The sequence below is a fragment of the Telmatherina bonti genome, assembly GCF_933228915.1.
Source record: "Telmatherina bonti genome assembly, chromosome: 12".
In the NCBI taxonomy this organism is placed as follows: domain Eukaryota; kingdom Metazoa; phylum Chordata; class Actinopteri; order Atheriniformes; family Telmatherinidae; genus Telmatherina; species Telmatherina bonti.
Genome location: NC_136610.1, coordinates 16007811 through 16034597, shown reverse-complemented (window position 1 = coordinate 16034597; position 26787 = coordinate 16007811). Strand labels below are relative to the sequence as shown.

The following is a 26787-nucleotide window of genomic DNA, read 5'->3' as shown; positions in this document are numbered from 1 at the left end:
CCAAAGAAAAGATTCCCAACGCCTCAGAAGATGAGTTTTTCTGGTAAACCTTACGAAGAAGTTAAAATTGAGAATAATAATTTACTTTTGATCAAAACAAACAAAACCTTTAAGTTTACATTTAATTTAACTGACTATCAGGCCCTATGTTTACATTGGGGTCAAACAAATGTAATAAATTCATTTCTGTCCTCTAATATTTTCAAAACCATGTACTGTATTCGTCTTCTGTCTGTTTTAGTTTAATTCAGCAAAAAACAGTTACAGTTTTGGAGAGCTGCTGCTTGCTCACCTTCATGGATGCACATCTCTCTGCAACACAACAAATCAAGGACCATCTATTTAGGGAATTGTCTGTTGTCTTCCTGCACGCAACACTTTCCATCACAATTTCATTTGTATTGTAATCTGTCTCGCTATGTGTCTGCTGGACCTCTCTAGGTAGCTGAGATAAACTGAGCACAGTCAATGCTCAGCTTTTCACCTTTGCCATTGTTCTAAATGTTGGCAAAGCTAACAACACTGACTATTCCTTTGATAAATAAAACTACAAAAGGAAAATAAATTCTAGTGTTGGGCAAAATAAATATTCATACCTATGTGAGTGCAAAACAGCATGTGCTGGAAAAATGGACTGAGTACAACCTCATCGCTCCTACATTTGGGAGGCTCGCTGCTGGCAATGAGTCAGGTCTTTAACTGGTTGCCATGACTACCAGGGCAGACACAAAGATCACCTCTGTGCATGACTGGTTCATGCCTGTTTTGTGACACAGAATGTCATTATTGGCTGTCTAAAAGCTAAAGTAAACCAAGAGCTGGTTAAATATTACTTCAGTCTATACCAGGGTGTCCAAAGTCAGTCCTCAAGGGGCTGCTGTCCTGCTGGTTTTTGATGTATCCCTGTTCCAACACACGTGGCTTCCACAAAATGGATCCAACAGCCAATGGAGTTTTGCACAATTACTGATTGATTTGAGTCAGGTGTGTTGAAGCATGGATGCATGGACAACCTGCAGGATTGCACCTTGTCTATACACTTGTCCATCCCATTGGACCAACAATTTTACCTTGAAAAGAGAGAACACAGTACTGCTACTGTCTGACCAAGAGATGTTCATGTCTGTCTCATTCATAAGTTGTGCTGTTAAGAAAAGTAGCCTAAAACAAGGAAGAAAAGAGGAGTTTTCTATCTGTTGGATAGCATGTTAATGTTTGGTCACAGACACCTGTGAATGTTTCCCAAAAAGTTGCCACATTATCAGTAAGAGCAAAGGAAGGGCTATTTTTTTAAGATTCCAGTTTGTGTCATCAAACAGGCCTTAACATCAGCAAATGTAGTTTAATTTCCACTGATGTCGCCCATTGACTGGACAACTAAATGCATTGATAGATTTTCCGGTTATTTCTATCCAGTGACCTTTTCCTTTTCTCTTTTTTTTTTTGCTTTCTCTATCTCTAATGGTGCACACATGCAAAAGAACAAATCATCACCTGCCTGCCTTCCTTTTAATGTGTGATGTTGGTTTAATTGGCAGTCACCAGAATATGCAGTTTGCCACGCACTCTGTTTAAGTTTCAGAGATAGATGAATATGTAGAATATGAGAAACATGTTGATTTATAGTGTCTATATTTTCCCAAGCATCCTTTGTTAAACTAAACCGTCTCATCTAAAAAGCTGTCATAACTGTTTTTTGTTTTTTTTTGTTTCCTTCCCATGAAGAAGTTTCTTTATGCTGATTTTGTGGGTCAGTCTATTTCAATAAAAATCCAAGGAATATTGTTTGGGTGAAGTCATGATATTTGAGCATTTTATCCTTCCTCATGCAGGTTACTACACTTGTGTGGAGGTCATTTTCACCCTACGGCGACAGGTTGGCTTCTACATGATGGGCGTTTATGCCCCGACACTGCTTATCGTAGTCCTTTCCTGGCTGTCCTTCTGGATCAACCCTGATGCAAGCGCCGCCAGGGTTCCTCTAGGTATGGATTATTTAATCAACTCCTCCATTTCCCACTGATGTTTACAAGTATATATAATCCATAAATGCTTTAGCTGTTATTTTAAGTAGCCTTAGTGCTTCAGACACTAAAATAGATTAAAAAGGACAGTGACTGAGTCGGCACTTTTTTACTACGGGAACTAGATGTTAAAAAAAACTGTTTACAGAGTTTCTGCATAAGGTGAAAATACAGGTAAAATACTGGAGGCAAAAAGAGAAACACATCAAAAGGATGTGGATGTTTTAAGGAATCGCTGACTTCGCAGCTCCAATCATCTCCATCATGACCTCATTAATCACTCTGACACCGTGAATGATTTCATTTGTCAAGTGTGATTTTTTTGTTTTTCCTCTGTGAATGTGATAAGTCTGAACAAAGGCATAATTGACAAATGAGGCTCACTGTAGTGAATCCAGAAGCACTTGCTGTATCTGTAGATCTAAACATGCTTCTCCTACAGCTTTTAGCACATGTAAGGAGATCCACATATATTTTTGGTGCTTCTTACATTTAAACTTTTATGAGTTTTTATATGTGTGAGACACTGAAAGATAACCAAAGAGAAATCTAGGTGTCCTTTGGAAGTCAATATAGATAAGATAATTATTCAAATACAGCTACATTTTAGAAAAGCTTGATTTATATATTTTTTATATATTTTTTTATATTTCACCCAAGGTATTTTACATTGTTTGCTTTTTACACCACCTTCACGTAGATAAAGCCAAAACCTACTGAATCATAGCTTAAATATTCACTTAGACAACAAACTAACTGCTCAAACTGTAAAGCTGAAAAATGCATGAAGATTTTATTAATATTTGGATACAGGTAGTCAAATGAAACTTAGAGGTCAGCAGGCCAACGGGACCCACCTGATCCCCTTTAATCCAATTACTGATCAGCTGTTCCAAATGAGAACATTGTCTCTATAGACAGACCACTGAACTATGTTACTACAATAGCATTAATATAAAAAAAAAAAGTTTAACTGGGAAAAAGCCTCACTGTTTGGTGCTTCCCTCACATTATGATGCTTCCATCCTTTACATTCACTATACACAGGGTACAAGAAACACAAATTAATGTCATCACTGTCCAAAACTGCTTGCTGCTGCCCAGCTCACACTGCACCCGACCCCTACGGCTCCTCCCGCAGATGGTGAGCCCACGGGAGGTGGGGCCCATGTAACCCTTTCGGGCTGGGCCTGACCGGGCCCACCAGACGCTCGCTCTCATACCCCACCTCCAGGCCTGGCTCCAGAGGGGGTCCCGGTAACCCACGTCCGGGCAAGGGAACATTTCTGCTCGGGTTTGTGTTCATCATAGGGGTCTGTGAGCCGTGCTTGGTCTGGTCCCTCCACTAGACACCTATTTGCCATGGGTGACCCTACGAGGGGCATAAAGCCCCGGACAACATAGCTGCTAGGATCTTTGGGACACACAAACCCCTCCACCACGATAAGGTGACGGCTCAGGGAGCGGCCTCAATTACATATTAAGATTAAATAGAAAACAAAAGTTAAATAAATGTATGCACCGCAGAACAAAAAAAAAAAAAAAGAACTGCAGGACATAAAAAACACTTAAAAGTACTGGCAAAGATACTGTCAGTTGTAAATACTCTGTGATGTTTTTCTTTTGTAGTACACAGTGCAAAACTGTCAGATTGAGTTCCTTTAAGATTTTGTTTCATATTTGCCTACATTTCATAGATTTGTCTTTTTTTTTTTCAAAATATACACCCGCTCTGTAATCTAGTTCTAGCTATGAATTGTCAGTTTTCTTTCAACGTAGTGTTTTCTCCTCCTACATAATATAACATGGTTGGGAAATATTGGTGTCAACCTCATACAGTACCACACTGTTACCGCTGCATGTGTGTGCAGGACTGCATGGATAAGATAATCCATTGTGGCCATACCTCAGGCATCCACTTCCTCTTTTTTCTCCATCCTCACTCCAGTTTGTTCATCACCACTTTCATTCCATCATCACTCCAAATCCTCCTGGAAGCCTCCTCTGACTTCTCTCTAAATGAGATCAGTCCAGGTCAGTCATCACCAAGGTGCAAGAGTGTTAACATTCCTGTGTGTACATATCTATGTGTCAGTGTACATGACTGCATTCATGTGTTCAGTTTACTGAGAATGTGTGTTTTGTTTTGTTTTTTTGTTTTTTTAATGAAATTACAATATGTTTTTCTTCCATGTAGGGAAAGAAAAAATTTGTTTGCAATATTAAAGAATATTTTATATAACATTTGATATTACATAAATGTGTTCAGTGCTGTTCGTGTGTTTTTGTCTAATGTAAAAGCTTTTTTTTTTTTTACAAAGTAAAACCTCACTACTAAAAAGTTTGGCTTATTCATCTTTAATAAGTGACCATATGGAGACCTGGAGGCATATCTTATCAGACATTTAAATGCATTTTAAGTTTTCTTGAAGAGTCATTACTTTTACTTAGCAAAGAAAAAAAAAAGACAGAGAAAAAGATGTGTGGAGCCTTCGTTGGTGGTTCAAGTAACCTGCTGAGAGTGCCTGTAATTAATGTATCAACTGCAGCCTGTAAGTGGTGCTGCTGTTGAACCTGTAATCCGACAGGCAGTCAGAGATTAAAATCTCTTTAAAACTTCATTCTTGTTTGAGGATGTCTGAGCTCTGAACAAAGGAGGTAAAGAAACAGCTGTGAATCCTGACTGCAATTCTCAAAAGCCTTGTGTGGACATTTTTGTTAAAGCTTACGCTCATACGAGGAGGTAAATATAGTAATTGCACGTTAAAGAAGAAATGCATTTTAATTTTTGCTCATCAGCGCATTGATCAAACATGTTTTCTTGCTGAGCATTATGGCATAATCCTGTGTGTTTTTTCATAGAAATAAAGATAAAACATGAAGATTACTAAAACTTGATATTAAATGTCTTTCAGTATTTAACTTATTCTGTGATTAGATTAGATTTTTTGACACTCATATATATATATATATATATATATATATATATATATATATATATATATATATATATATATATATATATATATATATATATATATATATATATTTGGGCATATGGTTGCTCACATTCAGAAAATAAGAACAGAACCTGTTTTTAGTTATTTTTCTTGTGTTAATTATGAGACTTAAAAAGTTCTATCCAACTTTACTTGCTGACTGACAAGGTTACATGTGCACCCACCCCCTCCTCCCCCCTCTCAATGCAGGTATCCTCTCTGTGCTTTCTCTGTCCTCTGAGTGCACCTCCTTGGCTTCAGAACTGCCCAAAGTGTCCTACGTTAAGGCTATCGACATCTGGCTCATTGCTTGCCTGCTGTTTGGTTTTGCCTCGCTGGTGGAGTATGCCGTGGTTCAGGTGATGCTAAACAGCCCAAAGCGCATTGAGGCAGAGAAGGCCAAGATAGCATCCAAGGAGAAGGCTGCTGGAAAGAGTCCCACTGCCAGGAACAACACCGTCAATGGCACCGGAGGGACGCCGCTTCATGTCAGCACCTTGCATGTCAGTAAAGCTGATTTGATAGTTTGATTTGATAAATGTTTGTGTGTGTGTGTGTGTGTGTGTGTGTGTGTGTGTGTGTGTGTGTGTGGTTTGAGAAAAAAACAAAAAACATTTAAGGTACAATACATAAAAACAACCAGTTTTTTTTTTTTGTTTGTTTTTTTTTTATTGTTTTATTAGCTAAAGTATTAAGAACGCAATAAGTTCATAGCACCATTAAAGTTTGACAATTACAATTATGGACTATAAAACTTATAGGTTGTTTTTTTCTTTTTTTTATCATCATCTTAACATAAATCTTTTGTCAATGTCATCTCAAGTATTTATTTTATGGTTTACTCATGATCAAAACCCCCCGGACATCTTCATCTTGCATTAATTTCAGCCACAACAAACACATTGTATGGAAAGATACAGTGGCTGACAGGTGCAAATGCACTTCATAAACACAAACACACTGCATACAAACAGAAACAGTAGCAGGAAAAGCTGCAAGTACAGAATTGTGATTCAAAAACAGGAAAGTGCAGCAAATACAAAAGGGTGCTGCATAAATTAAAATAATAACAAGAAGAAATGAGCATATTCACTCACACAAGCGCTCTGACCTTATCAGCTTCTTCTACACTTATGTAAAAATAATTAAATCAGCTAATCTATGTTTTAATATTGTACAAGACCAAGCCCAAATGTGGAAACAATGAATAAATAAGTAAATAAATAAATAAATACATAAAAAAAACTTCCCAACAGTACCAATTTTCTTCTCCTTATTGTCTTTCACCTCTTCCTTTGCATTATATATCTATATTTGCAGCACTCCTCTGTACTTGGAGCCTCTCCTGCTAGCTTTTCTGTTCATGTGCAGCATGTTTTTGTATATGAAGCATGCTTAGATCAGACAGCCAAAGTGGAAAGATCCAATAACTACTTAATTTCCACAACATAAACTGATGGTTAATTTACTTTATCTGTCACATCTAAGCTGAGCCAGTTGAATGTTGTCCAGCTTTAACATAGACTTTTGTATGAATAATAATCATACTTTTGAAAATATTTATGCCCAAGTTAATAACCAAAGCATGATGCTACACAGGAGACACTCCTTGCACTGGTTTTTGAATAGTGTCAACCCTTTAAAATTAGAGTCCTATTTAACCTCCTAATCACAGTAATACACATTAAAATTCCAACATGCAAACTTTTGACCTAACACCTGCTGAGGTGTCTTATCTCTGAGATCTACTGTAAACCCAAGCAAGGAAATCCAGATGGTAGAAACAGACATTGCCCATGACACAAACACCGTCTGCTGAGTCAGAGTGAAAGTCTGACACTTGTATGCAACATGTGTTGGTCTTCCAATCGTACACCTAATTGAAATTAATTTACTTCTGGGACTCCGTTTGTCCGAACCACATTTGATTTGAGAGGATTACATTATTCTATTGAGGTTTAATGGGATTTGTAGTCAAAACCAAATCAGAATAATGGAGCTTTAATGAGCTTAATGACTTCACCGAGCAAGCATCTGTAGACTGATTAGATCCTGCTCACCCCACAGGCCCTCAGTGAAGATGATGAAAAGGATTTTTTGTATGACCTTGAACTAAATCCACCTGCAGATTGTTTTCTAAAACTGCAGGTTGTGATGGCATGTTGAGGGCATAGAAAGGCTACAAGACCCCTTTTTTGATGAGAGAACGACCATATTAGGCAACGTAATAGTGAATTTTTGCTCTGAAGATTTTTTTTTTTCTTAAAATAGCAGAGGGCTTAATTTATTAACGTGAATTTTGTCCAAGCTTTGGGATCAAAAGGCGCTTTGAAAACATTTGTTTTCAGTTGAGTTGAACCATCGTAAAAACCTAACATAAATGTTCCTATCAGGTTTTACAGAACCTATGATGTCTTGATTTTATATTATGGCTAATATATGCTGTTAGCTAAATTAATGTATAAAAAATAGTTAAGTCAGCAGAGTTTTGATATGATGATTCATGCAATTTAGTCCATAGGCAAAAGCTCTATGGTAAAATCATTAAGGCTGCTCGAAAGCAAGCTTGACACCTCTCACATCGAGCTATTTCAGTCTAAGTCTGATGAAGTGAATGATTAATTGTTTGAAAAATGATGGTACATGTGTTTTTGGTGGGAAGCTTCATAGAAAGGAAATTGACTTCAGACTTATTTTCATGAGTAAGATTTAACTTTAGAATTTAACTTGAATTTTGTACAAAGAAATCAAACTAGTGACTTATTTGGATGTGATATTTAGAGGTCTCAATAATTCTTTGGTGATCAGAAATGGTTTAGATAAAAAATGTGTACATTCTGATTTTATAAATTAGAGTTTGGTTGTCCACAATGAATGAAGCAGAGTGGATAGCAACATCTGTGAAGTCTTGTCTAAGTGTGTCAATGTGTGGATATCAAAAATGTTGCATCAACAGAAACTGTTGGCGTCATCCACTGTGTTCCTCTTCTGGTGTCTATGGTATCAATATTGCTCTCTGTCACTACCTGTTGGAGACCGTTGGGTTGAGAAACTTAATAATGAAGAACATATGGTTCTGGTGGAGTTAAAGAAAACTCAAAGAGCATTTCTTTTCCTAGATTTATGATGAAAAAATAACTAAAATGTTTTTCTTTTCCTTATGAAACTTTGTGCTTGATGGAATTGTTAACATTTTCAAGGCTTTAGAGAGAAGGTCTGAAATTATTATGAAAATAAAATTAATAAATCAAACCAAACAAAACAAACAAACAAACAAAAAAAACAAGTATAGTGAAACCATTGTATGAAACATAAGTGTAGCAGATCCAGAGGTGGGTGGAGGGCTCAGGTGAGTGGAAGTGAGGGGAAAACTCTGATCAGGTGACTGACTTCTACAAGAGAAGTTACTGACAATCATGGGAAAGAATGTGCAGAATGAGCTGTCTGTGACTGCATATGTGCTTTTCCTTTCATATTTTATTTCAACTAATTATCAGATGAAATCTTTCAACTGATAGTTAGAAAACTAAATCTCCTTGTTATTTGATAATTTCCTCTTAACTGCTATTATTTAATTCATAGGTTAGTGTTAAAATGGAGTGACAGCTTAAAAAAAAATGAACAACTTTAAACCACTTTGGTTTAATACCAGTGCCAGGGGCTGCCAACAGCAGTTTGTGATTATTAATCCAATCATCCCTGATTTTGTAATAATATAATACACGGTAATAAGTTTTGTTTGGTGTTCTCCCCTTCTGCATGTGTCCCATAGGTGGCTGAAACCCGTTGCAAGAAGGTGTGCACGTCAAAGTCAGACCTGAGGACCAACGACTTCAGCATTGTGGGGTCACTTCCGCGGGATTTCGAATTGTCTAATTTTGACTGCTATGGAAAGCCCATTGACACTGGGACTGGTCTTGGTAAATCCCAGTCAAAGAACAACAAGAAACCTCCTCCTCCGAAACCAGTCATCCCCTCTGCTGCCAAAAGAATTGACCTTTACGCAAGAGCCCTCTTCCCTTTCTCCTTTCTCTTCTTCAATGTGATTTACTGGTCCATATACTTGTGATTCTCTTGTACAATTATGCTTTCTTTCCTCCTTACATTCTTTATTGATCAGATTGCATAAAAAGACTTCAGAAAACTATGACAAAAAGTATTTAAAAAAAAAATAAGAAAAGTGTGACAAATAAGATTAAAAGAAATTTAAAGATATTAAAACCACTTTGTAATATTACAACATCTATGTGCACATAAAAAAAAAAACTCTTTGTATCTCACACAATGACAAAAACCTATTGTTTCTTACCTTTCCTAAAGTAGATATTGTGTCTTATACAAAAATACTTAATTCATCAATAGTTGTACTTGAGAGAGACATACAGGAAAGCTGGGATAAACCTGTTGTGATGAATGGTGTGTAAACAAATCCACAGGGATTGATTGCATAAGAACAGAGCTGACAATGCACAAATATATTAAAGAGCATTTGTAAATAGCTATTTGATTCTTTTGCCCTTGCCCAGTGGGAGTGGGAGCTTGCAAGTTTAATAAGTTAAAGTATCTTTACTTCAGCCTTGATGCAAAGTGTAACATTGTAATTGCCTCGCATGTTCAAAAAAAATGTTGCATGTATATGAAAACAGAAATTTACTTAAGCATATTATATATTACATTTTATTAGGCGGATTTGCTCTCAAAAAGACAAGTGGATGCACTCCTGTTCCTGTTGAGATGGTCATGTGACACTGCCACTCCAACCATTGTTAGACTTTACACCTCCCACTTTAAATGGGTCACTTCTGAACTGGGACCATGTATTTGTGAGATTTACAAGCAAAAATAAAAAAAAGAATCAAATGACTTTTCACCATTTGATGTGATTAAAACTTATCAAAAATACTTACTTGTGTTTTCATTATTAAATACAAAAAACACCTGTTTTGATAAAATGCTTTTTATGCAGAAAACAATACTTTACACAATAAAAAGAAGTTATGCAGATAAAAAATTAGGCTAAAAAAACCTTCCCACACCAAAATATAAAATAGCTACTGTATGTAAAAACACACACTTCATGATAGTTTCTTTAACACACAATCACACACATGGAACCACACATTCCCACAAAAACATAAAGTGCATGTAGGTTTAGTCCTGATTTTAGAAACTTCTAAAAGACTGGTACAAGAGGACCTCGGGGTCTGCAAGAGCTCTGATATTCAAAACAGTCAGAATATTAAAAATGTCTAAGATAATTTTTAAATCATAAAAAGATCTTCAAAATCAATCCTGAAACACACCGGGAGCCAATGCAGCCATTTTAAACCTGGGGTAATGTGTCCCCATCCACTGGTCCTTGTAAGAACAGGTGCTGCTGAGTTCTGAACTAACTTTATGTTAAAAATACTCTTTTTGGGAAGACTAGAAAGTGGGGCATTCATATAATTCACCAGAAATGAAACAGGCATTAATACCTCTGTTCTAGCAAGAGGGAAATGGGCAGAGTCCAGCACTGTTTTCAGATGATTAATTGAACCAGTGACCTTCTTGCTGTGAGGCCACAGTGCTAACCCCTGTGCCACCGTGCAGCTTAGCTGTTTAAATCAATTACGTGTCTCCTGATGAAGTCTTAAACTAGAAGCATATGCAGAATTGAAGAATTTGTTTGAAAATGGATCTGTGGAGGACTCCACACTTGGTTTCATGGTGTACAAAACACTCAATCTGTGTAAAACTTAAGAACAGTAATGGCAAGGCGCGCCAGACTTTTCAGCCGGTATATTAAAATCGTTGCCACCTTTGATCTGCTCTCAAATGTGGCACAATGATTCAGTAAGTTTATGTGTTTCTAAGTTACACCTGAGATCATTAATAATCTTTAGGGATCTGTACTGTGGTTTGTCCTCAAACCAGATGGATATTTTTGTAAAATATTGTGTTTTTCTAAAGACTCTTGCAAATGAAGAGAAAACGTTCACACAATCATTTCACTTAAAAATGGTCATTTCGATACAGGTGAGTAGTTATCACGATTGTTGGAATTTAAAGTATTATATTTAAGAAGAGACATCATTACTGCCATTTTACAGGGAGGTGGGAAAACACCCATCTGAAAGGGAATAATTCACTATGACAAAATGTTCATGCTCAAAGAAACCATGAGATGTTTTTTTTTTTTAGAAATAATTTAGGAACAGGATCTAAAACATAGTTTCTTGGCTTTTGCTGGCTGACAACTGGACTTGGCATCTTCCTTTTTGTTATGTCTATTTACATCCATGTATGTCTCACAACAGCCAATTCTTTCACCAGACCTTAACCTCTCCCAATCCACAGAACCAGCCATCAATAATTCATGCAAATCTGCTCAGGAAATGACCCCTGACCATCACTGTGAGACTTCACATATGAAATCCATCTCCAGCTTAATGAAGCAAGACAGATGCTGACCTTCTGTCATGATATACGATCATATTAATGGGGAAGGAATGACTGCTGATATGAAGGGGAGCAAAACTGTTAGCATTGTGATACTTTGTATTGTCTTATTAATATTTCTCATTTGTTACTTTAGAATGAAAAGAAAAAAATATGCTTGGTCTTCTCTCTGTGTGGCTGCCATGGTTACAGACACTGGCAAGAATTTGTGTCTGACACAACCATATTCACCCTGTGACACAAAGTGGTAATCATCAGCTAAATGGAGGTGGGGAAAAAGCCTGCTGTTACAGATGAAACATGAGTCATCAAGGGAAATGTTAGTTTTACAGATCGTTGACAAAAAATGAATTGCCGGTTAATTTGGGCAGATCTGAACACTCAGCCGTGGCTCAGTCAGATTTTGAATTGCAGCGCCCCCCAATGGTAACATTTATATCACAATGAAGAGTTGGAATGTTCTTCTGGGAGGAGTGATGTTAAGTCCTCTGTACAGGCTGTATTGCTGCTGTATGTTAAAATGCAGGCATGTGCACATGCTGTGTTTCAGTTTACATGCATGAAAATACAATTTTGATTATTGTTACACAGATCCCGACAATACTAACAAAGCAGTGAGTTGCCAGTGATAAAAAGCATGAATATTAAAGAGCTCAATTGTGCGTAGCACCCAGGCAGGAGATGTATTAGATGCAGCTGTCATCACAGGTGTGACTCATGTGTCTATCTGCGTGTGTTCATGTGTGTACATTTTTGTGTTTGTGTGTGTACACTCCACCCCCGCACCCCAGCACCCTGCTACTAGCACAGCACTGTAACCTATATCAAACAGGGTGCTATCTAATCCAACAAGACCTCTCACCAGGCTTCCACCCGGTCCACCAAGACAACCACCATGACAGTCTAGGTAATGATTAGGAGAGGCACAATGGGGGAGGGCTCGTTTATGGTGAACAAGGTCTTCACACATCAGTCTTGTGCTTTTACAGAGGAGGAATGCCTTTGTTTGTGTTAGGTGAGGGAAACTGAAACACAGTTCACAGATTTTCCTCAAACCTAAACTAAGACAGAATAGTGTTTATTATTTTTAGACATGCATGGTGATGTGATGAAATGCCAATGCACAATAAGATAATATTCAAATCCAAATTTCAATATTTCTCATGAAGAAAAAAAAAAAAAAAAAGAAAAAAAAAACAATAATTTTTAGAACTGTTTAATATAGAAATCAGAATTGTATTAATACAGACTAATAGAATCAAATGATAACATGAAACAGTTCACAATGAATAACAAAGCCACACATGTATGTTTTTCCTGGTTATATGTTTTGAACATGTTTGGACAGAAATACAAGTTTTTCTGTTTTTATCTCCCACACAGTGCCACTTTTCAAAAAACCAATGAGGTTTTCAGGTCAGCCATGATTTTTGACTGCCTCGTAAAAGGCACCATGGTCTTCTAGGGGTGGATTTTTTTTGGCTGGGCTTGAAGGTGTGGAGGATGTTCTTTTCTGCCAGTGGCACAATATTTATTTCCAGATAGTTTGAATTATTATGTAACACAACCATTACCATGGTTCTCATCATCTATGTTAACTGTATCCAAACCAAAGATAATACACAGTGTGGAGGGAAATGAATATAATGACAATACTGAAACATTATCTGAAAAGCCTGTTGAAGACATAACATATATTAGAGATATTATAATTTTGGAGAATATAACAAGACTGTAAAACCTGGATACTTATCGTATATAGTTTAATCATAGTGTGTGATGAGTTCTTACAGTTTTGTTTTGTTTTTGTTTTTTTTTAATATTTTCAGGCTGAGGACTGATATCAACCAAGTGATTGCAATGTAACCTAATTTTCAATGATTACTGTGGAGAACTCAGGTGGTTCCATGATTACATGGACTAGCATGATGAGGCATTTTCTAAGTGTACAAAATGCTCATGTGCCCAAAAAAAGGTTAAAAAAAAGCAATTTTGAAAGAATTCTCAAGCATTATTATTTTTAAGCATTTAGTTAATCTATGCAGAGGTTGCCTGGAAACCTGCACCTGGAAACTGGTGTACAGCCAGTCTACAAAGGTTTTTCTTTAAGAAGAGGGCAAATCTAAATTTTTTTTTCCCTTTCGGTCAGTTTATGCTTTATGTTTTTTGTTTTTTTGCCAATCAAACTACTGTATTTACTGAGTTAAAGGGAATTTGAGGTAAGGATAATGGAAACTGTTATTGTTGGTTTGGGAAGGGTGAAGTTGTAGATGGACTTTACAGATACAATGCTACTTGCTAAGCCCACTTTATAGCCACATAACCAAGTTGTTGAGTACTAAAGAGTTGCTCCTTTGGACCATTTAGAATTCCTTTGTTGCAAAGATGATCTCATCTTCATATAGGTCTTTGCCTAATTGTTACTACTTTCCAAGACCTGATTAGGTTGTCTTATGACTGGACACCATGGCTTGTTATTGTTGAACAGACAGAACATTTTAGGTTTGACACATGGAGAGATGCAGAGATCCAAAAGTGGCCAACAACCTGTCACTGACAACAACAGCAAATGTCCATGGCTCAGCTGCTGTCCATAGACCTCAACAGTCTGTCACAGCTGTGAAATGGCAAACACTTCCTACTGACTGCACTGTTGATACATAAAGGATCAGCATACGCGGTTGTCATCAGGGTGGCACTAATTTACATTTGTATTAAACAGAATGTAAATAGAAGTCACATTGATTAACAAATGCCACATGATGGCTGCTTTGTTTAGTCTAACTTCTTAAATACGCTTAAAAGTAATTTCACAATTTTAAAAGACCAACCACACTATCAACTTGGAAAACTGTTGTTAGCTAATAGGCCACCAATTAACTTGACCAATCTCTCAATACAGCTGCACAGATTAATTTGATAAATGCTGAGCATGAAATGAGACTAAAATCCTTTGTAAATTAGGTCATACATGTTGGTTAATTTAAGCAAAATTCTGGTGCTGACGTGTCAAGGAGAAACCTTTTTAAATTCTGCATCTGTATTGAAATAATTTTTGGTCTCTCTGAATTCTCCAGCTCTAAAAAGATTCTCCAATACGGATCTTCGTTTTACACCACACTTTTGGTAATGAGCTATTTTGGAAGGATGCTGAGGCTTCTAAGGTTTTGTCAAAACAATTTCTTGTCCGCTTCTTTTACTAACTTCCACACCTGCAGGTCGCAGCTCTTTTGCTGAATTAAAATATAAATCACTGTGCTGTTGCTTGGCAAACTTGGGTTAAGAAAAAAACATATGATTGGTTAAGAAATCAGAGAGTAGTAAGTGGGTACACTTTGCCCTGAAGTTATTCTGTCCCATTTTGAAAGGTTTAAAAAGCTTGACAAAGACATATTCAAAACTACTGAAGAAACATGAAAACCTGTGTTTGTTTTTGGGGGGATCGAATATTTTTGCTCATTATAAACTGATGTTTGTATCAATGTAATCTGTTCATTTAATTATGTATTCTAAACCAGAGGTGATATATCATAATGCTTTAAGACTGCAACTTATAACAGAACATTTTGAATCCGTCATCATGATCTTAAAATAACAAAAAAAGCTAGTGAAAATGTCATAGCAGAGAGCAGTGGCATCTCCAGCCGGTTTTTCTGGGGCTTTAGTCCCGGATGTTTTGAGTGTAGCCCCGGTAGCCAAAACCAGTGAAAGTCACTGTACACTGTACATAGATGCTCGCCAAACTGCTTCGGGGCTCCACTCCTGGTTTTTCTCCTCAGCCGCAGGCTTACACACAAACACACACACACACACACACACACACACACACACACACACACGCAATCAAAGCAATGCTACAACACACAGCTGAATGGGCAGGACACACGCAGACATGGTGCTGTTCACAGCGCTGTTTTAACAGAACAGCGTAGCCACTTTAAGAATGGTCGAGCTATAGAGAGGAGAGAGAGACGTACAGCAGGTCAGCTGCATCGTGATCAGAGGAACTTAGCTCTGAGAAGCTGCCTGTTTAACAGCGAGTGTTTTCCAACAAGCTTTTGTGATAAACATCACAAAGCGGTGTCTGCTTCACCCTTGCTGGGTGAAGTAAAGGGAGTTTACCCCGAAGCTAGCTGCAGCTTTTCCTACTCTCAGCCTCCCAAGGTGGAAAGTTTAACAGCTGTTTTTGTCTGAGTTTTCAGACAGTGGAAGCAACACAGCAGAGGAGCAGGGTTGCTAAACCACTGAAGAAAAGTTGCACTTCAGGACCAAAATTACCAGATAGAAAGACCCAGAAAATAACTGGTTTTTTTTTTTTTTTAAAGCTAAATGATAAATGGTGTTTAGTTCACGTGGTAAAGCAGCTGCATATGACAGGCAGATCTCAAGTTCAGTTCCCACATCTCCCTGAGACGCTTTCTCATCTACTGCTGGACAATAAAGGACAGTAGAGCCCATACCATGCTGAACATACAAATATAAAAAAATAAACATTTGCGTTTAGATCACACAGTGTACAAATATATTGTACCAATTCCATTTGTGTAAAATACATAAAATATGAATAAATGCATAAGAAAAAAGAAAACAAAAACCAACATTTTAGCTGTAAAGTAATTTTGATGTGAGGTGAAATTTAGTTTCTGCTCCTGATCTATTCTTTTATCTATGTAGTTATCTGAAAAGACTGATCAGTAGTGATGTGTAGATCAATACTGACATATCTATTCCGCCTATCCCAACATTTACGGAACAAATAAGTAAGCCTTCAGAATAGGTAGAAACTACTCCTTCCAGCTGAGCAGCACAGGTCATGACCTGTGCTGCTCAGCTGCTAATCACAGAGCAGTGATCACTCACTGCTCTGTGATTAGTCTGACACGCAGTGATGATGGACATATTTCAGCTCTATGAACAGCAAAGATGTGCATATCTATCTATCTATCTATATATCTATATAATATATATATATATATATATATATATATATATATATATATATATATATATATATATATATATATATATATATGTATATATATATGTATAGTCGACTAGTATCTTCCCACGATGTCCTCTACCGTTTGATTTTGTGTTTTTGCTTGTGTTGTTCTCACTCATATGTAAGTCACTTTGGATAAAAGCGTCTGCTAAATGACTGAATAGAATAGAATATATATATATATATATATATATATATATATATATATATATATATACATATATATATATATATATATATATATATATATATATATATATATATATATATATATATATATATATATATATATATATTCTATTCAGTCATTTAGCAGACGCTTTTATCCAAAGTGACTTACATATGAGTGAGAACAACACAAGCACAAATATATATATATATATATATATATATATATATATATATATATATATATATATATATATATATATATATATATATATATATATATATATATGCATCCTAATTTAATCCCTGAGGTTGTTAAAGTATTTTTCTGATGAACTCCATGGTGATGCTCTGTATACCAGGTTAAGAGTTAATATTTAGCAGTTATAAAGCCCAATGACTGCTGGAGTAGGCTTCAGCTTCCCTGCGACCTTATTTGGATTAAATGGTTCAGAAAATGACTGGCTGACATTCTTTTGTTTTTCTCAAGGAAGAAAGAGTAAAAATTTTCACTCTATACTATGTTCCCAGAAGTATTCTCGCTCAGATGTGAAGACTATTCTAGGTTCACTTTAAACCCAGGTGTTCTCATGAGAAATGCGATTTCACTGGATGGGAAGACATTTGAATGAGAAAGCAATGTGTTTGAATGCAGATATGTCTAAAATATATCCTTACATCCTGCATGATGCACGCAGTCTCCCGGCATTTGTCACTTGAAAACACTGGAAAACTAGAATGTATTTGTTAATATAACTCATGACCAATTTCAGAGATGAAACCTACAAACTCATGGGGTCTAAAGTCTCTTGTATATTTAACCACGTTTATTGGATATTTACCTTAAATTGTATTTTAGTCTTTTACATAAAATGAAGGGTCATGCAAAGAGATTTCTTGAGATTTTCTACAAGTCATTGTAAGTATAAGTACTGGCTTGAAAATATGAAAAAAATAATGAAAAAAATAAAGAAAAGAGTTAAAAAAAAAAAAAACTTGCTTCTTAAATCCCAATAGAAGCATATAAAACACCTATTCATCATTGAAAAAATGTCCCTTATATGTATATATATATATATATATATATATATATATATATATATATATATATATATATATATATATATATATATATATATGTATATATGTATATATATGTATATATATATATATATATATATATATATATATATATATATATATTTTATATATATAATGTATATAATATAATAATAATGTTCTCTTTGAAGCAGAATTTTGGAGTGGTTAAAGAGGTCACACCTCTTGACAGGTTATTGACATGGTTTTACCAGCTGCTTACTCTTCTAGCAACATATTGCTAGTGATGTAGGTATTTTTTGTCAGCATGTGTTAAATTTGTACTCTTCTGGTTTGTTTGTGTAATCTTACTTTTGAGATTTTGAGATTCTCTAATTTTCTTCCTAAAAGCTCATTAGGACTCATGAGCAATGTCACAGTTACATTATCTTGCAGCCTAAAATTTGCTACACTGATGAATGTTCTGTACGACAATCAAAGTGAAATTGCTTTTCAGTCTAACAGCAGCAAAGTGAAGCCATGCATGGCAGAAGCTCCAGACAAGGTCAAAGAGAAATGAACATGCAGTATCTGAGCCTGTGGAACACAAGCAGTTGAGTGTGCAGTTTGCTTTGCCAGGAGGGGGATTGGGATCAGAGAGCAAAGGTTTTCGTACTCAGTTCATGTGGAATGCAACATAGGTGAAATAAGGACTGAAATCCCCAACACTGAAGCAAAGGTAAAATTCAGATTTTATACATATATTCTTTCAGTCATTCATTCATTTATTATCCGTACTGCTAAGTCTGCTTAAGGGTTATGGGGAAGCCTATCCCAGCCTATCCCAGCAGTCTATGGGCAAGAGGCGAGATACACTCTGTGCAGACCGCCAGCCTATTGCAGGATATAGATTACTTTTTCTTGTATATTGAATTAAACAAAAAGAAAGTGGGAAAACCTGTGCACAAACCACCAAATCTGTGTCCACAAACATACCTTCCTCTGTGGCTCATATCAAGGTTGGGTTGGATGTGTAATGGTTTCAGGCCAGTCTTCATTTCACACTGACAAGGAATCAAAGAGACTGATTGCTGGACAACATTATATTTGTCCCAATGACCACAGAAGTCCAATCAAGACCTTGAACCCAAATATATATATGAAAAAAGTCTCAAGATGGATCTATGGCCTATATTTCTACATTTCAATACAGTTAAAAAATGAATAAATATCTTTATTATCAATCACTCTTACAAGTTCTCAATGTGTTTTTTTTTTAAACATAATTTAGCTACATGTTAAAAGCTCAAAAAACTGCTGGTTTATAACTTCATCAGAAAGTTGTGTGTTTAAAATGGTGATCAGCAACACAGGAGCAACCGACCAAGGAACTATATTCTCATCATTTCTGTTCACACTGTACATCTCAGACATCTAGAACAACTCTGATTCCTATCATTTGCAAAAAATACTCTGATGACTCTGCAGTTGTTGGCTGTATCAGTGACAGGCAAGAATATGAGTACAGAGACTGGTCAATACTGTTTGTCACGACTGGTAATGACGAACAAAACAAAAGAGAGGATTGTTGAGGTTAGGAGGATGAGGAATAAACAAAACAATGTCTACCTCCTAGGAGAAGAGGTGACAGTTGTGGATGAATACAAGTTGGATTTCAGCTGGATAACAGACTGGACTGGCAATACAACTCAGAGGTCATCTACCAGATGATCATTCATTATTCTTACTGAATTGTTATATTTTTTAAAAAGTTGCTGTACAAAGTGCAAAAAATCTTCAGAGCCATCTGTTCGGGCAGCAGCATCAGAGCTAGAGACAAACAGCTAGTTCTGTGCTGGGGATGACTCTGGAGCTGATGATTCAGAAAACAATGCTGCACAACCTGCTGAACATTATAGATGAAGCAACAAAGAGTCTTCAAGGAGAGGCTTCTTCAAGTTCACTGCAACACAGGAAGATACTGGATCATGTCTGCCGGCAGCTACCACATTCAGGAAAAAAACATCCGATAACTGAGAGTTTTTATTGTTTCCCTGAAAAACCAAAACAAAACAACAACATTGTTGTTTCCTTTTGGGCTTAATAAAGTATTTTTCCTTTCATTTCGTTTTCATTTTTCATTAACATTTTATTGTTATTTTAGTTAGAAGACTAGGGACATAAGGAAAATAAGAACTGTAGTGTTTTTGGTGCAGATTACAAAACAAATAGACCAAATTTTTTCATCATAGCCATTGTTACAACTGTCTCAAAGACCAAACATGACAAAGAAAATCACATTAGTGTTAGAATCAATAACTTAAAGTATTACTAAAAATATTTGACCTACCTAACCAAGCCTGCATATCTTTTTTTGGATGCCAAAAAAAAAAAAAAAAAAAAAAAAAAAAAAAAGATATGCATATTTGTCTGGTATGCCTGCATACTCAAGCATACTAGAGACCATCACTTGATTGTTACAAAATAACAGTGATGATGAGTGATGCTGATCTCTCAAGCACCTGCCAACTAACTCAACAGGGTAAACAAACAAACAAACAACCAAACAAAAATCTCATCTAGCAACACATAAATTATCCCACTAATGACAAAGAAAAACAAGCACAACCACCAGGACAAAGGAATAAACCCTCATTACCATGTTGGCTGGCTTGAGCATTGCTCATAACGATGGGGATCTCTAAGGTAGATGTTAAAATATCTGAATGGTAATCAACCGAAATGCCAGATAAAAGCTTTGTTTTGATACACATGATTATTATGTTCCTATTCCATCCATAGCACCTGTAGTTTGGAGCTTTGAATAAATCATGGCTACAGAAAGTAGTCATGTGTGATGTGCTGTCCAGGGTGCTGAAATCTGACAAACTTTTGCTCCTCAGTTCCAACACAGTCTCAGCCTCATTAGTATGCCCCCAGACTGCTATCTCTCTCCACTAATGATTAATATACACCTGTCTGTGTAGGCTGAGATATGCATGTCATAAAAACCAGAGAACAGAATTGCTACTTAGTTCATGTTGGCTCTGAGGCAAGCTTTTCCTCCATTTAACCCCATTCATAATGGCACCTAGAACCAGGCATATATTTGCACTGGATTTGCATGCAGAGGGTGGAGATAAGCACTAGATCAAAGTTAAAGAGGAGATTCGTTTGATGGTTATCCCTTGAGGGCATGAGCAATGGCTTCCAGCTGTTGTACTTGATGAGTTTTCTCAGTGAGGAATGTACATGGTCTATAGAGGAGGGTTGCTTCTCAATGGGTTTATTCCTGATATTTGTCAGTTATACAAAGCAGTCCTGTAAGTGTTTTAAGTATCTTCAGTAATGTCCCATAGTGTGTTCATATCTCAAATAAGTTATATATAGAAATTATGTTTAAAAGGAAAGTGGAAAAGGCTGGTATCCTGTTTAAGGCAGTGGCAGCATGGACTGTCTGATTATTGTACGCACTTCCAAAAATCAAAATAAAATAAAAAGGGAAAGGATTTAGAAAATTACAAATAATTTATTTTTCTTTAAACAAAAAAAAAAATCGAATAAAGGTGTATCATTATATATTTGTTCCAGTTAACAAAAACCAACAAAACGCCTGAAAATGGTAAAAAAAAAAAAATTTCATCCTGCTCTCACCACCTAACACTAATTTCCAACAAAAAAACCCACCGCCCCCAGACGTGACATAAATTGTTTTCCCTCACCGTTTTCACACTCATCAAAAAGCTAAATAACAGACTTTAAATGAAAATCTATCTGTGTGATATAACCTAATATACTAAAATATAATTCAGCTTACATAACAGCCATTTCTCATGAAATAAAAAAACAAAAAAGCCACATAAATGGCCTCTACACAAGACTTGAAGCTGATCTTATTCTCAACAGTTTATTTATTTATTCATTGTAACTTGGTCATGTTGATTGAATGTATCAAACTGAATTCACAACAACCAAAGTGTATAATAAGGATGTGAGACGGTCTGTGCAAACACAAACATGCAAATCTTAAATTGATACAGTTTCATGATTGGTCACAATGCTACAATAAGTAAAGAGGGATATGTTAAAATAAACCAAACAAGTTGGCCCCAAAATTAAGAACATATACTGAGCGGGTGCGTGGGGATGTAACACTATTCAACATTTTCCTTAAAGATTCTCGCTTATCCCTGCTTGGACAACAACATTCATTCCCCAAGCTTAGCGTGCAATTTGTCACCATGTGGTTAACTTTCGGCTCTTTCCGTCTCTGGTCGTTTTATTCTCATTTAAATTCCTCACTTGTGGGTGTAATGCCGAGAAGATCTCCAGCGTGCGGAACGGAGACGCGCAGTGTCCCTGTGCGTTCAGAGGAGGTACAGCCGCCGGCAGGAGGGGAGCGAGGACGGGGGGCGGAAGAAGAGGCAGCAGATCTACATTGCAGGCGACCATTCCTTCACTGTTGGTGTCCTTTGACTGCAAATCATTTGCACAAAAACAGACCTTTACTGAAGAATTCTTTCTATTATCTATTTTCCCTCCATAAAACTGAAGGTCCTCAATATGTGTTGGATGTAAGGACTCCGGAGAGAAGCGGAATATCAGTTTCCCCTGGTGGATGTGGACACTTAAACTGTGGACATGGAAAAGATAGAGAATTTATCCGTTTCTCTTCTCCTGGTTTTATGGGGATGCACGCTTGGAGGCTCGCCCAGTGTTCAAATAGGTGAGCCTACCCATTGTTCAAACATTTTTTTTTAAAGCGCAATTGTTTTGCGTAAAATCACCAACAAACTGACAATAAAATCATCCTATCGTTTGAATTTGTGAAAGCGCTAACTGATTTTTCTTGTTGTTTTGTTTTGTTTGTTTGTTTTTTATATCAATTTCAGGGGGACTTTTTCCAAGGGGCGCGGATCAAGAGTACAGCGCGTTTCGGATAGGAATGGTTCAGTTTGGAACCTCAGAATTCAGACTGACGCCTCACATTGACAATCTGGAGGTGGCAAACAGTTTTGCTGTAACCAATTGCTGTAAGTTCCAGATATATTTCCAGTATTATTTATTTGTTTACATTAAATAAGAAATCGATCATTTAAACATAAGCATCCACGAGTACAAGCTACATGACTGAATAAACCTATTAGCTATTGTTATGGCAAAATTCGGAGCTGTCTAATCTATATTCTGTCAGCAAAAAGAGCGAGACCGTGAGCTGGGTAGTTGAGGATGAACGAGCGTTGAATAAGCAGGGGAAAGTTGGTTTCCACAGTAACGGTCTCATTTATCCCACATTCATCCCTTCAAAAATCAGTGATCAACATTCGTCATGCTCAATTTGTCATCCAGCTGTCTTTTAATGTAGCCTAAACAACAAGCCAGAAGAAAATCAAAATCCCACAGAGCTGCTTTTTACCTGTGTGCCGCTTTTTTTCCCTTTTTTCTTGGCCACTCAGTCTGTCAGTCCATATTTCGTGTAGTCGAGAAACAAAACCTACACTGAAAGCAGACATTTAAAGCCCAACTTGTCTCGTTTTGTTATGTTTTTATTTTTTTTTTATTTTTTCAAAGATTTTGGGTACAAAACAGACTTTCTGAGACTGGCAACCCCCGTGTGCATTGGTTCCCATAAGAAAAACCTACTCAGGGATGGAGAAAGAGCGTCACGCACAGAGCCATGGCGACGCTGTTACATGAGGGCCAACATGACACGGTTTATTAACAGCATAGTCTTGTAAGGGCTGTCAACTTGTTTGAAAACCATAGCTGACACAGTAGCTTTTGTCCACATATGAGTAATTTCACTCAAATCAGCGTCGCCCACCGTACCTACACCGTTTCCTTTCTTTCAGGCAGCTGATGCACAAGGAGTTTCAGCGATATTTGGGTGTAAATGTGCAATTCTTACTTGTTAACTTCCTCAGCATATGTAGGATTTCTTTTTTTTTTTTTTTAACAAGCAGCGGTAAATAGGTTCTAAGGTCGCTATATTTCGTACTTTCATTAGACGGTTGCCAAGCGACTGCTGCTCTCAACAGTCCCTTAAACATAAATCAAACGCCTCTGATTGGTGCGCGCAACGGTCCAATCGATGTCATTACCATATAAAAGCTTCCTGCTTGGAAACACTCTGCGTCGGACAGATCACAGGGAGAGTCAAGTCGATGCTCGAATTATCATTGTTGCATGTTTGTCACGAGAACACGACAGCACTGCACGCCCTGCTGAAGAAAAGATTTGCCTGCTGAGAGTCAGGAATTTGTAGAATGACCGTAGAATATTCACACATACTGCTGAAAGCATCATCACAGCATTGACATAGGCGTCTCCTCCACATGTTAGATATCAGCTGTTTCAGTAGCCATGCAACTGTCAAGATTAAGCTGCTGTGTGCATCTTTTTCAAAGTTTTACCCTCAACAAGTGTGAGTGTGATGCTGTGTTGGAATGCATGAATGTTATCATTTCACTGATGATGCAAACTGGACTGATTACGACTTGAAACTTTACATTTAATCAATTTTCTGTTGTTTCTTTGCATATAATGTCTTTTTAAAAAACAAACTAGATTGTTAACATGCTTTATGTACTAATAAAAAAAAAGTATTTAAGCATTCTTGGAAATGTCTTTTACAAATGTTTTTGATAAGGAGAGTGCTTCATTTCTATGGCATTCCCTTGTAGAACAATGTGCATGATAAATTCTTGGGCTGGCAAAAAACAACACCAAGTTAAATTTAGTGATGAGGTGTAGACGTTTTGATGGGGATAAAATTGAAAAGACTGTCACCTGTTCTGACAGTCAGGAGGGGCCTTTTTTTTAATGCCTTTTATGCACCATGTGGTGTGTGTTTTTGAACTCTGTCTTCTTGCTAATTGACGTCTTGAGTGGGAGTTAGAAGGAGAGGCGGGGTGAAATAGGCTGTGGTGAGGTGAAGTGGTTGGAAGAAGATGAATAGCAGGCGGGAGGGAGGGGGTGGGGGTGGAGGGGGGTGACTTTTAAAGCCAGTAGATGGCAGTCTGTCTCAAAATCCACCTCCATCTGTAATTACAGCACATTAACACCACCACCACTTTATTTTTGTTAAAAGGCACTTCAAGTCACATTCATGGGAGAATAAAAGGGAAACTATTGAAGCTGATGTGGTGTACTAAAAGCCAATGATTCTTTCTTTACAGTTTTTGGCAAGCTTTCTGCTGCATAATAAAAATGCAATACAGAAAATAGAAATATTATAGATGAGTGTTTGTAGTCAGAGTCAGATTTATCTTCGCGCAAGTTCATAAGGTTATAGTTTTGGTTTATAGGTAAAAAAGGACACCTAACTTCAGTACAAAACCTTTTTCCCTATAGAACTAAAATTTATGTCATATTTCCTTGCCTGAAAGAGGACTTATAAAAGTTAAAGAGGACTTCATTTGGCCTCCACAGTAGCACACTTCATTAATGCAGTGTGTCAGAGACAGTAGGAGGGAGGATGACACATTACTCTGTCAATAACAGTTCATCTGGGAAGGCCTGCTTGTGCTGCCAAAACCAGTGGAGTCATGTATGTTTGCATGGGTGTGAGTGTGAGAGGATATTGGCCATTTGTCCATACAAATCCCATAATTTTAAGATTATCGTTCAAGCATCCATATTTAGAGCCACTTCTGAGACTTCATGATTAACACAACTTAAAACTACAATCACTGTTAAAAACAACTTTATGCACATCAGTTTAGCAATTTAAGTATAAATCTTGTATTTCTCAGATAATGTAAACCTTTTATTCTTTTGTTTTTCTGCTTTCAAATAGGCCTGCAATTTATATTGGGAGGCAAACATGATATAGTGCACAACAGCAATGTATAGAGAGTTCTTTACATCTGACACAGTAAATCTCAGTAATGTAAGATAATTTTGCTTTGCTGCAGAAGCATAGCAAAGCACCAATGCATAGCAAAACTAAATTTGGAATATTTCAGCATTTAAACGTCATGCAGGATCAATGGAAAATTAAATTAAATTGGAGGGACTTAGGTTGGAATTTCTCTCTTTCTGTTTTTTTTTTTTAGATTAGGCATCTCTTGAGCATGCTCTTGCTTGTATTATGTTGTCTAATAAGAAAAGCATACGGACATTACCAATGTCTGGGTACAGGAAACTGCAAGTAAATAAGTTTATGGTTTGAACTCCTTCACATTAACGTTCCTTATTTCATTTTTTTATTTATTTATTTTGCAATTTCTCTCTGCTATTTATGGTTGATTTGAGAAAATGCAGGGAGGAACAGTCTAAATGATGTTGTCTGTCATGTTTTACCTTGACTGGCTAAATGAACAAGTTCAGGTAATGTGTCTCAATGCCATCCGTTAAAGTGAAGGTGTAGAATATAAAGTGTAGGTAATCCATAATGATGATATTCCTCCAACCGAAAACAAGCAGAAGACATTATTGCCTAACAGCAACTACAAAAGTGTAAAAAAAAATCATATGGTGGCAGTGTCACCAAGGCAACCAGTACAATGGAATGCACTTCTGTAATGTATCATTCTAAAAGTATGTATTTTTAGGCCCAACACAGCAACTATTCCACCTCAACTTAAGCAGAAAGTGATGTAAGTGTCTTTCTAATTTAGTGTTGTTTTGTTGCCTGAACAAAACTCAAAGGAAATAGCAGTTGTTATATCTTGGTAACAGACTTCCAACCCATGTTTTAAAGCGTTGCCTTCCCTCATAAACCTAAACCAATCTTTGCTGCATAAAATAGGAAAAAAAACTAGAAAAAAAACAAAAACAAAACAAAACCCCAAAAAATCTAATATGGGTCATGTTTGACATATCTTAAAATCAATGTCTCTTTTCTCTATAATTCTATTACATACAACTACTATATCTTCCTGTAGGTGTAATAGTTTATAGGACATTCCTATGGGTTACATTTAATGGCATAAACAAATCTATGAAGTCATATGAAAGTTTTTTGAGAAAAAACATTTTCAGTCTTCTTTTCAGATGAGCAATAAAGTACAACTCTAATGAAATAACATGTTTCAGGTGATTATGATTATGAAATCAATTCAAAATGTAACATGTAATTATAATCAAATTGTCTGGCTACTGGGAATCTTGA

The 26787-nt window shown here is 36.5% G+C and overlaps 2 protein-coding genes across 3 annotated transcripts in view; both read left to right on the top strand.

The window, feature by feature from the left end:
- Positions 1-9092, top strand: part of glrbb (glycine receptor, beta b) — a gene marked incomplete at both ends in the record, with an annotated part of 28511 nt that extends 19419 nt beyond the window's left edge. Inside the window, 3 exons of the mRNA XM_079249526.1 lie at positions 1833-1985; positions 5234-5526; positions 8796-9092. Of these exons, the coding sequence (XP_079105652.1) occupies positions 1833-1985; positions 5234-5526; positions 8796-9092 (743 nt within the window). The remainder of the gene's footprint in view (positions 1-1832; positions 1986-5233; positions 5527-8795) is intronic.
- A 13221-nt stretch (positions 9093-22313) lies between these two features.
- gria2b (glutamate receptor, ionotropic, AMPA 2b) overlaps positions 22314-26787 on the top strand; it is a gene marked incomplete at both ends in the record, with an annotated part of 44974 nt that continues 40500 nt past the window's right edge. Inside the window, 2 exons of one of the 2 annotated variants that reach the window (XM_079249622.1) lie at positions 22314-22398; positions 22565-22705. In XM_079249622.1, the coding sequence (XP_079105748.1) occupies positions 22314-22398; positions 22565-22705 (226 nt within the window). The remainder of the gene's footprint in view (positions 22399-22564; positions 22706-26787) is intronic. The other variant, XM_079249623.1, reaches the window with a different exon arrangement.